This window comes from Zingiber officinale, chromosome 2B, assembly GCF_018446385.1.
Source record: "Zingiber officinale cultivar Zhangliang chromosome 2B, Zo_v1.1, whole genome shotgun sequence".
NCBI lineage: Eukaryota > Viridiplantae > Streptophyta > Magnoliopsida > Zingiberales > Zingiberaceae > Zingiber > Zingiber officinale.
In genome coordinates, this window is record NC_055989.1 from 154,421,810 (window position 1) to 154,439,043 (window position 17,234).

Below are 17,234 nucleotides of genomic sequence, written 5' to 3' on the forward strand. Positions count from 1 at the left end.
GTCAATTGAACAAATGTAGTGAAAAAGAAGTATATTTTTTACTCTTCCTTATTGGGAGTTTAATTTGATCAGATATAATTTGAATCCCATGTATATTGAAAAAAATGTTTGTGACAATATCCTTGACACACTTTTAAATGATCCAACCAAGAGTAAAAATAATGTTGTCGCACACAAATATTTGAAAATTTTAGGCATTAAGAAACAATTATGGCTACAAAAACAACTGGATAATGCATATTATTTTCCAACTGCTTGTTATTCTTTGAGTAAACCCGAGAAGAAAATATTTTGTTCGATTCTTAAAGATATTCGTGTCTTTGATGGTATGTCATCTGATATTGCAAGTATGTTGATGTTGGACGTTGTAGAATTATGGGTTTAAAAAGTTATGATTGTCATGTCATTATGAAATATTTCTTTCCAATTGCTCTTCGTCTGAGTGTTGTCAAAAAATGTAGTTGCTCCATTAATCATTTTGTTTAAATATTTTAAGACAGTGTGTGGAAAGTCCTTAAGAGAAGATGAGTTACAGTTGAAGAAGGGGTTATATTGGCTTCGTGTGAGTTGGAAAGACTTGTTCCACCATCTTTTTTTCACAATAATGGTGCATTTGGTGGTACATTTAGCATACGAGGCAAGAGTAGCCAGACCGGTACATTATCGATGGGCGTATCCGATAGAAAGATATCTTGGTAAACTTAAAAATTTTGTTAGAAACCGAGCACGACTAGAGGCAAACATTGCATAGACATATTTGGCAGATGAATATGTTATATTTTGTTCTTGGTATTTAATTAGAGGGTGACAACTCATTCTATAATAATGAAACAAGACACAAAGAGACAACAAATGTTCAGTTTCTTTCATTCCCAATGTTTCCACAAGTGGGACGACCTACAAAAGGGTGCCAAGTAGTCACTTTGGATGTTAAAACTCTAAATCAAGCTCATAGATATATCCTTTCTAACTGGACAACGTTGAACCCATATCGTCAGTAAGTATAATTTTCTAAAAATTTATTTTGTTTATTAATTTTATCATCAATGAAAGTTTCTAACTTATAGTTCATACTACCATTGAACAGATAATTTAAGAATGAGTTGAAGAGAAGGCATAGATATGGTCGTCCTCTAACTAATTATGAGTTGGATGATTTGGTACGAATGCAATTTACGGACTGGTTTGCAAAAAGAGTAAGTAATTTATGATTATGTATTTGTACATCATAGGTTCATCGATAAATAGATCAATTTTTTTAAGATTGATATATGATAATTATTGAAATTATTTGTATATTGTAGGTTGATTGAACACATGAACAAATTAATGACTTAGATCTAGAGTTGTCTAATGGGCCAACCTGTGGCGGGGCACGGGTCGACCCGTGGTGGGCCAATCATTTGGCAGGGCGGGGCGGGCCAACCAGTCGACTTGGCGGGTTAGGAAATTTCCAACCCAACTCAATCTAAGGCGGGTTACGGGTTTGGTGGGCCAACCCGCGGGCCCATCAATTTTTAAAAAAAAATTAAAAAAGTATTTCATATCTTCAACGTTTTATCTCAGAAAGGTTTCATCAATCAAATATATCCATAAACATGTATTTTTAATATAAATGAAGACAAATGAGTACTTATGTGAGATAAAAATACTATTTTTATTTCAAAATTATAACAAAGAAAGATAATAAATTGACATAAAATTTAGCTTACATGTGTTTCTCAACCCGCGGGCCAACCCAAGCCCATCGCGGGTCGACCCACGTGGGTCACGGGCCTAGGCGGGTCGGCCCGCGACGGACTGGGGTTGATAAAATTTCAATCCAACCCGCTTAAATTGTTTAGCAGGATGAGTCAACTCGATAGGCCCAACCCAAATTGACGGTTCTACTTAGATCTAAGAGCATTTTCATGTGGTCCAAATTCTGTAGCATTTCGTTATCATGAGTTTAATATAAATGGTTTCACATTTCGCACAGTGGAATATGAACAAAACAAAAAGTGCAGAATAGCAGGGTCATGGTGTAGTCTACTCATGATAATGATGATCACGAGTCAAACTATTATGATCGATTAATTGATGTTATCTCACTTGATTATGATGGTCGTGGACGAATCATTCTTTTTCGATGTGATTGGGTTAATATTATTAATGGAGTCAAAATTGATCCGCTAGGATTTGAAATGGTGAACTTTTCACGCTTGATACATACAGGAGAACGTGAAGAACACGAACATTTTATTTTGGTTTCACAAGCACAAATGGTTTATTATGTATGTGATCCAAAAGATCAGGATTGGAATTGTGTCATTCGTCACACACCTAGAGATATATATAATATGGGAGATGAAGATGATTTTGATACAACACATTTCATTCATAATAGTTTTTCTAGTACACAATCGTTATTTGGTGATGTAAATGGAATAGATATTGTGTTAATAAGAACTGATGTAGAGGGATCAATAGTTGAGGGCATGCCAATGCTGAAGAATGAAACAGATGATGAGAATTCAAGTTGAATTTTGTTTTCTTCCGCTGAAGGTGCGTCTTCTTCTTGTTGTTGTGAGTTTTTTTATAAAGATTAGTGATTTATTAATTATTTTCCTTCCGATTTTGGTCTGAATAAATATTGTTAATGAAAGTATATTTCTTGCATAATTTGGATTATTTGTGTTGTATGCTTAATTTAATTTCGTGTACTATAAGACCAAAGGATTTCCTTAACTAAAATTGATTTGGCTATGTGTTCAGGCATCTTTTTTATGTTTGCAGTTATACATCAAAATAAGCGACATTAAGATAAGACTACAGCTAATTATGATGCTTGTAGAAATCTTTGTGGTTTTCTCTTTTGTATTTTGGTCACTAACTTTGATTTCACTGTTGAAATATGTGTTCATTGTGTTTATTCACTTTTACGCAGGCATGCCAATGTAAATCCATTGCCTAGCTTCTAGTCTGCGGATGAAGATTTGTCCAGTTACAAGAAGCATATTTCTTGCCCTGCAACTTCAGCGTTTGGGGAAAGGCATAAGAGGGTACAGAACGAAGAACTAAAGATTTCCAGGACTTGGGGGCCCAAGGCCTAAGCTTCGTTTTGTAGTTTATATACTATTGGGAAAGTGCATTTCTTGCATAATTTGAATTATTTGTGTTGTATGCGTAATTTAATTTCTGTACTATATAAGACCAAAGGATTTCCTTAACCAATATTGGTTTGGTGATGTGTGCAAACATCTTTCTTATGCTGAAAGTTAATTCTATCCCCTGCATTTTAAAAAAAAAAACAGTTCAAAACATCTGCACTCACGAGATTCATGAAGATGAACATGATACATCGTTTGATGGGTGTGAAATGATAAACAGTCACAGAGTGAATTCATGAGATTCATTCGCACATGTTGGACAGAGTAGCATGATTTGGAGAGTATTATACATAACATCAAACAAGTAATTGAAGAGCAAGTTAAATCTTATATGCTAATTTTTTTAAAAAAAATTATGTGTTCCCAATTTTATCAATTCACAGTTTCAATTATAAACTAGGCATCCAAGACCATTTGCAGGAAAATGGTCAGTTCATCTCATTTTTTGGATTATTTGCTAGTTCACGTTGATACTTATATATTTAAAAAATCATAAAATAAAAGTGTTAGCTAAACAATTCATTTCACTCATTTTTATTTAAATACTCATTATAATAACTCATTATCTTATCTTTGTTTATATTTTAAACTATAATCATATTTTATTTATATAAATGGATAGCACAATTTTAATATGATCCACTAATATTTTAATCATAAAATTTTACCAAAATAGAAACTAAAATACCATGTTTATAGGATACGAAAGGGCTCCCTTTTTTTTAGTCCCCACATTATTTTGCTAATTTTTTTCGTGATTCCTGCTTTTGATTTATAGAACCCTAAGCCTACCTATCTAATGTATTGATATATATCGTTTCATCTACTCATCTCCTTTTACCGATACTTCTCAGGGAGAACATTACAATTGATTTTGGTTTTTGGAGATAATTATCTTATATATATATATATATATATGTTCCTCAATGATCTATCATTATGTTTTTGACTACCTTTTGTTAGCTTTTATTTGTCGTTGCCATTTTGTAGATAAAATTGTCCGATCTTAGTTTCCTGGCCTATTTTTTGGAATTTCCAAAATTTAAAGATATGAAATCTGGATAAGAGTTTGAATTTACAACATAAATATGAGTATGTGATCATTTTTTTGAAAATGTCGCACACTTGTTGTCTATTTCTTGTAGGAATTGCTTCACTTTGAAAATGGTGAGTGATCCTGTCTAATAGTCGGTAGATGATGCGTTAGTGATAACGACGACTTAGTGGATAATGAGAGTGAGACTTGCGCTTGCTAGAGAAGAGCTTTCCTTTTGCACCTGCACACAGTCTGATGATTCGACAAAGCGTTAATGACCAAGATCGAGGTGGGGATCCCTTGCAAGGCTCTCCGACTCTCAAGTTAGTCCGGATTCGATGGAGAAGAATAAGAAAATAGAAGCAGCAGAAGATATTTAGAGAGAATAGAGTTCATATGCTAGTGATTGCGTACCTTGCCAGCGGAGAGGATCCCCTTTTTATGCCACCTCACATAACCTCTGTGATCGTGAGGTGGTCCCCCGGTACTTGCGAGTTTGTTAGAGAATGAGGGAAGTACAACCTAGAGCTCCTGCGATATTCAGCTGAGGAATCTTTTTTCTACCTTAGATGTACTCTTCTTTTGTCGTTTATGACTCCATGAGATGCTCGCAAGAGAATGTGGTTGTAACCGCTTGATTAATGAAGAAGTTTCTGTTGGACCCCGTGGGTGTTTTGATGTGATCAACCAAGTTGGTTAGGTCCTGCTTTGTGTTTGATCCCTGTGTTTGAGTGTGCAGGAGCTTAGGAGGGCAGGAAATTGAGCGGAAGACACAGCTAGCGAGAAGGACGACACAGGAAGGGAGCCGACATGCTCAGTGCGTCCAAAGGATGAGAGAGCTGCAGAAGAGTACACTGGTGAGCGAGAAGAACGTGCGCGGTATTCGAGGGACGTTAAGCCGGGACGAAAGCCTGCTCGAGGAAAAGGCCGGAAACTGGGTTCGGGTGAGCCCTATTTCGATTGGCCGGAATCACCCAAAAGAACGGAACTTCGGAAGCAGAAGCAGAGAAGCGAGTGTGCTGGAAAACTTGCTCAAGGCGCCTTCATCATGGCTTGAAGGCGCCTTCACCTTGAAGGCGCCTTCACCTTGAAGGCGCCTTTAAGGCTTGATGAAGGCGCCTTTAAGGCTTGATGAAGGCGCCTTCATATGGTCAAAATGACTGTTTGCGCTGCGGATAGAGTTTTATCCGTTCACCTGACCTGAGGCACCTTGGACCTCAGTTGGAGGCGCCTTAGACCCTCGATATAGATTTTCCAGAGGCTATATAAAAGCCCCTGGAGGTAGGAATTAATTATCAATTCAGTATTCAACTCTGTAATCAATTCCTAGCAGCTTGTGATCTTTCTCAGTGTGTAAAAAGGTTTCTCCGCCTACAGTAAAGGAGACTTTCTTAGTGCGTGCTTTTCATCGCCCTAAATTAACAACCTTCTTGGTTGTAACCAGGTTAACTCCCGAGTCTCTGGTTTATTTCTGTTTCCTTTTTGTCTTATTCTTATTATAGTTGCTTTTATTTTGAGTTGAAAATTCTGAGGAGAGTATACTTTATTTTTTTCAGGCAATTCACCCCCCTCTTGCTAGCCTCTACTGCACCAACAATTTCTAAAATATATTCCCCACTAAGCTTGTCAGGCTATGAGAATGTTGTCGGTTGCTTGTCTAATAGTTTCATTATAACTGACAGGTGAGCCGGCCGCCCGAATAGAATACTGCTCATGCAATGTGCTTTGGTCGATCATTGAGCCGAAACATTTAGAGAACATGCTTTACTTCATGCATACCGATCGATTATTGCGCCGATCGTATATTTTGACCACTTCCTGGGTCCGTCATATTCTTAGGGTATCTTCTGTTGAATATAGTCCGATCAGTCAGTGAGCTGCCAATTAGTTAATAAGCTGATCGTACTTTGAAAATACCTTTTGTGGAGCATATTTCAATCGGTTGGTAAGATGATCGTACTTTGAGAATACATTCTATTCGTTCAGCCTTCGTTTGACTGATCATATGTTGAAAATTCTGTATATAAGGCTAAGTATTCTTAGTTCGCCTGGGCCCAGCTCAGCCGAGCATGTACACAGAGCCTTCTATTTGCTCGGCCTTCGTCGGACCGATCATATGTTAATGGTTCTATATAAGGCTGATCATTCTTAAGCTCGTCCGGGCTTTACCCGGTCAAGTGTACACAAAGAGCCTTCCAACCGCTCGTCCTTCATTCGACCGATCATATGTTAAGAGTTTCATATAAGGCTGAGTATCCTTAAACTCGTCCGGGCTTTGTCCGGTTGAGCTTATACAGAGAGCCTTATATCCGTTCGATCTTTGCACAGCTGATCGTATATTAAGAGTTCCATATAAGGTTAAGTACCCTTAAGCTCGTCCGGGCTTTGCCCAGTTGAGTGTATATAGAGAGTCTTATATTCATTCGATCTTTGTCCGACCGATCGTATATTAAGAGTTCCATATAAGACTAAGTGTCCTTAAACTCGCCTGGTTTTACTCGCGATGCACTAATTTTGGTACGTTCAATTTTGTCTCACCCTAATAGCTAGTTTGGCTAGTATAACCCTAGCTATTGTATAACCCCCCCTGCTCTCGCAAATACTACAAGTAGTGTATATCCATTTTTTATCGATTTTAAGAGCTTCCAAATCACTTTATACATTTGAAGGAAACAATTTCATCCCTTGTGGTTCTCCCTCGCGAAGGGAAAAGTATAGGTGCAGCGGAGGCCAGCAAGAGGGGGGTGAATTGCCTGAAGAATAAAAACTATACCCTCCTCAGAATTTTCAACTAAAAATAAAAGCAACTATAATAAGAATAAAACAAAAAGGAAACATACATAAACTAGAGACTCGGGAGTTAACCTGGTTATAACCAAAAAGGTTGTTAATCAGGGCGATGAAAAGCGTGCACTAAGAAAGTCTCCTTTACTGTAGACGGAGAAGCCTTTTTACACACTGAGAAAGCTCACAAGCCACTAGGAATTGATTACAGAGTTGAATACTGAATTGATATCTAATTCCTAGCTTCAGGGACCTTTTTATAGCCCCTGGAAAGTCTATCTCAGAGGTCCAAGGAGCTTCCAACAGAGGTCTAAGGCGCCTCCAACCGAGTCAGCGGATAAAACTTTATCCATGCACAAACGGTCACTTTTAACCAGTTGAAGGCGCCTTCATCAAGCCTTGAAGGCGCCTTCACCTTGAACAGATAATTTTCCATGATGAAGGCGCCATCAAGCCATGATGAAGGCGCCTTGAGCAGATTTTCCAGCTTAGTTACTTCTTTGCTTAAACTTCCGAAGCTCCGTTCTTTTGGGTGATTCCGGCCAACAGAAATAGGGCTCACTCGAACCCAATTTCTGGCCTTCTCCTCGAGCAGCCTTCCTCCTCGACTTAACGTCCCTCGAACGCCGTGCACGTTCTTCTCGCCCACCAGTGTACTCTTCCGTATCTCTTTCGTCCTTCGGACGTACCGAGCCCGTCGGCTCCCTTCCCGTGCCGTCCTTCTCGCTAGCTGCGCCTTCCGCTCGACTTCCTGCCCTCCTAAGCTCTTGCACACTCAGACACAGGGATTAAACACAAAGCAGGACCTAACCAACTTGGTTGATCACATCAAAACAACCATGGGGTCCAACAATCTCCCCTTTTTTTATGTGCATCAACCCAAGTTCAAGTTAGGGTAAAAATAAACAAACAGTAATTTTAAAGAAAATTACTAAACTAACATGTTAAGTATAAATTTGCAATTAAAATAAATTGCAACTATTTAATTAAGAGTTTAAATAGAATTTCTCAAAAATATTTTTAAAACTCAGAGTTTTGAAAAAAAATTCTCTCCCCCTAAACTTATACCTTTCTCTCCCCCTTTGATCACAACAAAAACGGGGTAAGAATATGATATTTAAAAATACCTAGCAAATTGTTAAGTTAGAAAAATTTCTGAACAAGATGAATCTTTCCAAAAATAAAAAAAAAATTTGGAATCTTCCAAAAAAATTCCAAGTAAACTAATTTTTAGAATTATTCCAAGATAATTTCTAAGTAAAAATGAATTTTTAGAATTATTTTTTTTTAAATGTTTGAAGAACTTTCAAAGCATTATTTAATTCTAGTTTTAATGCTTTTTCAGAAAGTTAATTAAACAGTTTATTTCAATATTTCAGCTTCCAGGTCGTGGTGAGGCACTAGACCTTCTTGGTTATTGGAGCAACACCCACTTCCTTAGACAAAGTCTCATAAAGAAATTTTAACGTTTAATTTTTCTTCTGAAAGTCTCAATTTAAAAAAAAATTAATTTAGCACAGATTTTGGAACCCAATAGAGGTTCCTTTCTACTGGATTAATTAGAAACTTAGGGGGTATATAGTTCCTGGGAATTTTCCTAAGTTGACCGTGATGATGTTTAACATACCAGTTTAATTTTCCATAAATCCTAAGTTTTGACTTTTGAAAAACTTTTGTTTTAAAACATGCATCAGTTCTCAAATTTTTAATTTCATCTTTCAACTTTGCATTCTCTAACTTCAAATGTTCATTTTCCTTTTCTAATTTATTTAGAAAGGGCCTTGATAAAGCGAAAAGACTGAGTCGGGGTTAGGTTACGTACCTTACTCACCTGACTTGGTGAGGCTCCCCCTTCACTGCAGCTTTCCTCTTTTGATGTCCCCCTTCATCTATGTTCATCTCTAAGCTTGACTCTTCTTCTAGCTGATGGTTAGCCATTAGCGCTAATCCCGAGAAGGTTTCGACGTCTGACTCGGAAGAAGACGAATCAGACCAAGTGGCCTTTAGGTTCTTGTGCTTGAAGGATTCTGGTTTCTTGTACTTTACCTTTTCCTTTTCTTTCTGCTGGAACTTCACTTTCGAGCAGTCATCCTTGACGTGCCCTTCTTCGTTGCAATTGTAGCAACGGACTGTCCTTCTCTTTTGATGATGTTTACTCAACTGCGATCTAAATTTGTTAGATTTTAAAAACTTATTAAATCGTCTTACCATTAATGCAGCTTTGGATTCGTCGATCGAGGCTTCGGAGTCGGAATCGTTTATTCTTGCCTTTAAGGCAATGTTCTGACTTGTCTTCTCTACTCCATTGGGCTCTGCAACTTGAGATTCGTGAAGTTCAAAAGTAGAAAACAAATTTTCTAAAGTACTTACCTCAAAGTCCTTAGAGATGTAGTACGCATCTACTAAGGAGGCCCACTCTGGAGTTCTGGGGAAGGCGTTGAGCGCATACCGGATCGAGTCCCGGCTCGTTATTTCTTCTCCAAGATTGCTTAGTTGAGTTATAAGCTTCTTAATCCTTGCTTGGAGTTGCGCTACCTTTTCGCCGTTATTCATCCGAAGGTTTGTTAACTGGGTCCGGAGGATGTCGCGCCTTGCCAGCTTCACTTCCGAGCATAGTTTGTAGAATCGCGATCCTACGCAGAATCGATTTAGGGTCAGGATCAGATCGTAGAATCGTACGATCCTACCAAAAACTCTTATCATACATGATTGATAATTAGAAAAAAATACCTAAAAACTCATTTACATATAAATAAATAACTAATTTTGTATATATATGCAATCATTTATACTTAACACCTCAAATTACATTACTACATGTATAAATTTAAATTAACTTGTAATTCAACTGTCATTCTCACATAGTAATAATATTTATATTTTCATATTATAAAATTTCTATTAATCTAATAATAATAATACATTCAATGTCAAAAATATTTCTTTAATTTATAAGATAATTCTATTTAAAGGTCAACAAAGCACCTAACGTATATAACAGAAGCTATTGAATCCTTTGATTCAAATATGAATGCTGGAAATAATCTTCTAAAGACTGGTTAATGTCACATAATACTAAACAATAGATATCTAAAAACTCATTATTCTGGAGAAAAGAAATGACGGAATATTATTGATAAAAAACTAACTCAAAAATAATTAAACATATGTTTAAATAATTTAAAACCCTAATAAGATGAAAAAAAAATATAATAAAAAAATATAAAATCTTCTAGACATCCGAAAAGGATTTAAATGATATTTTTTGGGTTTGAAATAAGGTGGTTAAGGATAAACTTTGAAATTTATTAAAGATCACTGAACGAGCTTTGATTTGATATATAATAAGCCCTGTGGTTCAATCTGAATCAAAAATTATGACCTCTCAAAGCTTCCATCAATCCTGCTATGATTCTGCTCTGATCCTATCGATTCTGTTCCGATCCTATTGATCCTGCTGCGATCCTACTGCAAAAATGATTCTACACGATCCTGGATCAATTTTGGGCTTCCAGATCGTAGGATCGTACGATCCTACGATCCAGATCGCGATTTTGCAAACTATGCTTTCGAGGTACCTTCGTGAAACTCCAGGAATTTTTCCCAGAGATCTTTCGCGGAGTCATAACTTCCGATCCGACTTACCTCTTGTGGTGGCAGCATGCTAAGCAAGTGGAATTCTGCCTTTCCATTGGCGACAAACTCGGCTTGCTCCTTCTTGCTCCACTGATGCTCTTCTTTGTCTTTTGGAGCTTCAAAACCATATTTCATAGTTAGTAAAATATCGAAGTCAGTTTTAAAAAATACCTCCATCCGACGTTTCCATGTCGTGAAGTCTCCGTCAAACTTCGGGGGATGAATATTCACTCTGGCCATCGTCTTGATCGTTGTGCTTCAGTCGGCGGTTAGTCCTTCTGAGGCGGTCTGGCTCTGATACCAATTGTAGGTGCAGCGGAGGCCGACAAGAGGGGGTGAATTGCCTGAAGAATAAAAACTATACCCTCCTCAGAATTTTCAACTCAAAATAAAAGCAACTATAATAAGAATAAAACAAAAAGGAAACATACATAAACCAGAGACTCGGGAGTTAACCTGGTTACAACCAAGAAGGTTGTTAATCAAGGGCGATGAAAAACGCGCACTAAGAAAGTCTCCTTTACTATAGGCGGAGAAACCTTTTTACACATTGAGAAAGCTCACAAGCTGCTAGGAATTGATTACAGAGTTGAATACTGAATTGATATCTAATTCCTAGATTTAGAAGCCTTTTTATAGCCCCTGGAAAGTCTATCTCGGAGGTCCAAGGTGCCTCCAACAGAGGTCCAAGGCGCCTCCAACCGAGTCAGCGGATAAAACTTTATCCGTGTACAAACGGTCACTTTTGACCAGTTGAAGGCGCCTTCATCAAGCCTTGAAGGCGCCTTCAAGGTGAAGGCACCTTCAAGCAATGATGAAAGCGCCTTGAGCAGATTTTCCAGCTCAGTTACTTCTTTGCTTCAACTTCCGAAGCTCCGTTCTTTTAGGTGATTCCGGCCAACCGAAATAGGACTCACCCGAATCCAATTTCTGGCCTTCTTCTTGAGCAGCCTTCCTCCCCGGCTTAATGTCCCTCGAATGCCGCGCACGTTATTCTTGCCCACCGGTGTACTCTTTCGCAGCTCTTTCATCCTTCGGACGTACTGAGCCCGTCGGCTCCCTTCCCGTGTCGTCCTTCTTGCTAGCTGTGTCTTCCGCTCGACTTCCTATGCTCCTAAGCTCTTGCACACTCAGACACAGGGATCAAACACAAAGCAGGACCTAACCAACTTGGTTGATCACATCAAAACAACCACGGGGTCCAACAAAAAGGTCTTTGCTCTGTCGAGATTTGCGTTAATCAAGCTTGGTCTTCGTTGAAGATCCACCCAACTTCCTCAGTTAAGCTCACCTCATTGAGATTCTTGTTGAGTTGGATGGCCTCTGTCCAATTCATTGCCTCTCCTTCTAGCTCCCGTGAGCATTTTCGCCGCTTTTCAACGCTTGTTAGACTACTAGTCTGTTTACCACCAAGGATGGATCAATTTTTATCCATCCAAAATCGATCGGGACTACATGTCTCTCCCTTCCAGAGCAAACACTCCTTGTTTGTCCTTGTATGACCCAAAGCATAGCAGAGCCGATAATCATACGAGTTTGCAACTAGATTGCCTCAAGCTTGCAGCCGCCTCTCGCGGTGGCCTACGGTAAACATACTATATATATTTTTGACAACTATCTTTCAACTTTTTTTAAAAAAAATAATTTTTGAAATATAATATTTATATTTTGCTTACTATTAATGCGAATAAAAATAATCTAAAATGGAAAAAAATAATTTAAAGCCACTTCCAAACAGTATGGCCTAATCGAATTGAGATTCTTATTCGCCATTGTTGAACGTGCTGGAGAGCTCAATCAATTGAGACGATGCCGAATTGAGATCCATGTACGCCACCAGCCTCCGCCCTCGCCACCACTTCCACACACCGTATCCAGCAACCGCCACTACTCCTCCGAACAAAACACCACCCACCGCCAGCATCGCCTTCTTCACTGTCCTTCCGCCGTTGCCGCTCACCCACACCTTGAAATACCCCACCTTCCTCTCATTCGTCGCCACCAGAGTGATCGGGTAGTCCAGTCGATAGCAGTACCCCGACACGTTGTGGTGGATTGCGGCCCAGCAACTGCAGTTCCGCTCGCAAGACTCTTCGCACTGCTCCAAAGACGCCACCTTTAAATGCTGTGTCAGTTCGTCGTTCGCCAGGTCGACGCCCTGCCTTCTCAGGACACCGAATACGTTCGATTTGGCGGCTCAAAAGTCGTCGGCGACCTCCCTTAGGCAATCGCAGCCGCCATGGCCGAGTTACAGAGCCCATAGGTGTCGCATGATGTGGGGATCTCGCAGTGGTCGGCGATCGCCCGGAGATCCTCGTTCCAGATGGAGCCGTTCCAATAATAAGCGTGGAGGTTGCCGTCGGATTCTAGAGTCAGACGGCACAGCCCGGTGATTCGCCGATTGAAGGTGTTGAAGGGGAGCACGTCGACGGGGGTCGTCTATGTTTGGTACATCCTTAAAAACCCCTCGCCCACCCCCGCATAAATCACTCCCCCACCGGGGACAATCTGAGTCTTGGCTTCCAAGACGTTGTGTTTCCAATACATAATCAGCGGCGCTCCTCCGGGTAAATCCATGTAAAGAGCGAAGTAGATATCCCCCAATTTCATCGATAACCTTCTATCCCTAGAGAAAAGATCGTTAATAGAGGAAAAGTGTTGACTGTATCAGACGGAAAATCAAAGCTCTGCTAAAGAACCATGACGGACTATGCCACTAGCTTCTGCATCTGGATATTCGACGAGTTGAGGAGAACCATCTTGTCTCCGGAGTCGATCGGGGCAATAGACCAAAGCACCTATGTTTTGTCGTCGGACAGGACGAGGCATCCGTTAAAAGATAGAGAAACGGAGGCATCCCAACGTACGCGCCGTGACATGGCAGTGCGCCAGAGCACCGAGGAGGCAACGTGGAGGACGGCGAGGTTGAGATTCAAGAGCTCGGTGCAGAGGAACTCGAGGGCGAAAATGTGATGCATGCCAAATCCACGTTGAAGCTCGTATGAGTCTTTAAATTTCAGGGCACATCCGCTCAACTCCGATGGGCCTCCCCACAGCTACTAGGGCCTCGAGCACACACTTATGTTTTTAACTTATGTAAAATACGGTAGTGCACACAATAAAGATATCTTACAAAATAGTATTAACACAATAAAAATAAGACAACATTATTAATTAGATCCTATCTTACTAAAACCAAGATCTAGTCATGGTCTCAATACTTTCAAAATGAGTCTAAGCTGGACTAGCACCTACAGTCCCACTGGGACTCGTTCTCACTTGATCACTCTCTGCCATTGCTTATCTTACTTACCATTACAGACATACTTGACTCTTGACCTACCAGGACTTTTTGCAGATGTCTTATCTAGACTTCAGTCAGTTGTTAGATCTCATAGACCTAACTAGACTTCTGCCAGATATCAGCCTATCTAGTCTTCTCATGTAGTTATCAGGTCCTTCATACCTAACTGGACTTCAGCTTAGTGTCAGGTCCCAACAAGTATTTCAGTCATGCACACTTGATAAACAAGTTAGAAAATACATCTAATGTTAAACCATTTATCATTCATCAAAATATGAGTTTTACTGTTGGTCTTAATTACACCAACAGAAATGACTATTCAAGTTTGGCTTTGTTTCTTTTTTATGAGCTTGAGGTTGATTCGTTTAGATGTTATCAATTTCTTATTTCAATCTTGTTTAATTGTATGAAACTTTTATATTTTAAGTTTGTTTGTTTGGTTAATAATCTTGATAATACAACCTTGTTTTATATTTTAAAACTTTGTTTGTCCATTTGACATGTCGATAAGAGTTTTATTGACATCCTTCACGTTGCCTTGAAGTTCGCTTCCCTTGGCTCCACTCCGTTGCTCCTCGTCCGACGGTCCCTCGGATGTCTTCCACATCATCCTTCTCCGACTCAAGGATCCGAGCCCTAGGATGTGCTTCCCAAGCTTAGCTGTACCAAGCTCCTCATGTGTGTTTCACCAAATGGTACACAAATGTTTCTTATAAACGTTGTTTATGAATATTATTCGAACATTAACGAGCTAAATATATATGTATTCAAATTTGTTTATTAAATTTAACAAGTTATTTATTGAGTATTAAATGAACATAAACAAATTTTTATCAAACTGAACAACAACTTTTAATTCATCTATAATCATTGAGTAATTATAAATGGATTATTCATTGAGTGTGTGAGAATTGATAATTAAATAATAAGTGTTATTTGAGAAATAACCTTATAGAATTTTAATAAAAATTTTCAGTATTTAAACCGAGTTTGCATGATGCATTTTTAAGGATTAAATTTATTTGGCTAGGAGAAAGCCTCTTTGGAATGTTACATAAGTGGGAGTTGATTGAAATTAATTAACCTAAGTTAAAATATCAAACCCTAAGTTATAATTAGATAAGCCTAAGTTTTACTTTCTCCTCATTTCGCCCAAGCCTCCTCTGCCTGATCCCGCTTGATCGCCGCTCCTCTCCATCTGCCGTCTCCATCTCAGCTTCCACTGGCCTCGCTTGGTGTCACTGTCACCGGAAGGAAGGGTCGACGCCACCCCCTTGCACATTCTGCTCTAGACCTTCACTGTCTCCCGACACCATCGCGTGGTCGCCATAGCTGTGTCATCGCATCCAACCCCAGCGCCTCCAATCAGAAGCTGCTAACGTCGCGCCCACTTCCTTTCCAAGCTTACGATGCCTGTGTGCCTTCATCGGCGCTGCCCCCCCTCCCCCCTGAGGAGCTCGCCAACACCACAACCCAAGTGCCATTGTTGGCCTTCCCCATTCCCCATTGCCTCCTTTGTTGTGGTCGCGCCCATTCCAGAGGGTTGTCTTGGCATCCACCGTGGTTGCTCCCTTCAGTCATTATCGTGGCCACCGCCAACCACCTACAGCTAGCCTTAGTAGCAGCTAGCTCTATCGACACTATCACTGACCATTTACTCTGTTGCTCAAGCAAAGGGTTCCTACAGTAGCTGCCCTACCATCTTGGCCACCTCTCCCACTGCTAGGTAAGAGCACTGTGCAAGCCATCTCCCTGTCTCTCATTGCCATTGCAAGATAGAAAAGAATTGGGTAATCATTGATTAAGCTTTTATTAACCACTATTAATTAGAGTTGGATGATTGATATGATTAATCAGTTATATACTTGATGATTAGATAAATTTGTTCTGATTGATTATGAATTGGATTACAAGGTTAATTTATTGGGTTCATTACTTTGTTAAGTTATGTTGGATTGTATAGCAGTTTTTATATTTGTTTGTTAAGAACTTAGTGTTAGCATGGTGACACTTAGTGAGTCAGTCTTATTCATGGTTGTGGTCACGGACGATCATGGACGTGACAAGTTGACATTTCAGGACCCGAACCTAATACATAGAATATGAGTTCTTTTGTGACACCAACTGATACCGAGTTGGATGTAGGGGTTGGACCCGTCAACAACTTATTGGAGATCAATGATTACAGTCTCAAGAAATTTCTTCTATCATACCACCAATAGTATCAGTTCTAGTTACTACTAGCTGAGTTAGGGTTAGAGTGTGCATACCGTTGTTGGCTCGGTCAGTAGTGTATCTATTTACTTTATTTTATGGGTTATATGTACTTGGTTAGATGCCCTAGAAAGTAGATTCGGATATATGATCCACAGTAAGGTGGAAAAGTGTAGAGCAAGTGCAGTGTGATGGGTTACAAGACAATAATTAGCCGAGTCAACTAACATTGTCTTTATCAAGTAGCTCAAGATCTTGACAACATAATCATTATTCAATGTCTTGAAGTATATATTTCAGATCAGAGTGTTCGACCTTTTGTCGGCATTTGTTGGATGGCATTTATGGCCACAATTGTGAGAGTTGTGGTAAAATCTTTTTAATGGACATACTCTCAGTCAAGATGTTAAGTGGCCCTTTATACTTTGGATTATCCTTTCCTGTGTTGTGGATATTTGAGTACCTGGAACGATGAGATTTGACATTATCTTAGGCATAGATTGGTTGGTCAGGTCATGTACCATGCCGCAACCTACTACAGTGTGAGAGTGGCCACATTCCGACCTCTGGGTCAACTATCTTGGGTATTTATTGAAACCAAAGATGAGGAGATTTATGTTACTTCAACACTACAAGCTCGTAAAATTATTATCACAAGATTGTCAAGGATATTTGTTAGGAATGATTAAGGCTGATCAGGATAGTACATCATATCGCTCGGATAATTATATAGTTTGAGAATACCTAAATAAGTTTCTAAATGAACTCCTTAGCTTTATATCCGAAAGTCGAGCGGAGTTCGTGATTGAGTTATTTTCGATTACATTTTCGATACTCTTTGTCAAGAAGAATGGACGATTTCCTTTTTCTCTGTCATTGCTTGTGAAACCATCAAGTTTGATTAATATTGAGGATGATTTGGGATTAGTAAAGTAGGGACTAACAGAGCGAATCATATTGATATCCATAATTACTCCGTCACCTATAGTTGAGTAAATTAAGGGAGCTCAAGATACTGATAGGCATTTTCGGTTTTTATGTAGCAGAGTTTCTCAGGATAATAGATAGAGTTTCTTGTGATGAGAATGAGATTTTTTATCTCCGTGGGAGA

At 39.2% G+C, this 17,234-nt stretch overlaps 1 protein-coding gene across 1 annotated transcript; it reads right to left on the minus strand.

Annotated features, from left to right (window-relative positions):
* Positions 1–12,367: 12,367 nt before the first annotated feature.
* On the minus strand, positions 12,368–13,215 carry LOC122048896 (PAN domain-containing protein At5g03700-like). Its single transcript, XM_042610411.1, has 3 exons — positions 13,096–13,215; positions 12,863–13,044; positions 12,368–12,767 (listed from the first exon to the last, which is right to left on the minus strand). Exons 1-3 carry the CDS (start codon positions 13,213–13,215, stop codon positions 12,368–12,370), a joined length of 702 nt encoding a protein of 233 aa, XP_042466345.1.
* Positions 13,216–17,234: the final 4,019 nt, after the last annotated feature.

Coding starts and splice junctions, on each gene's coding strand:
- LOC122048896 (XM_042610411.1), bottom strand. CDS start 13,215: ATGAAATTGGGGGATATCTACTTCGCTCTTTACATGGATTTACCCGGA. Junction 13,045..13,095: donor AGATTGTCCCCGGTGGGGGA/GTGATTTATGCG, acceptor TACCAAACATAG/ACGACCCCCGTCGACGTGCT. Junction 12,768..12,862: donor ACATCATGCGACACCTATGG/GCTCTGTAACTC, acceptor TGTCCTGAGAAG/GCAGGGCGTCGACCTGGCGA.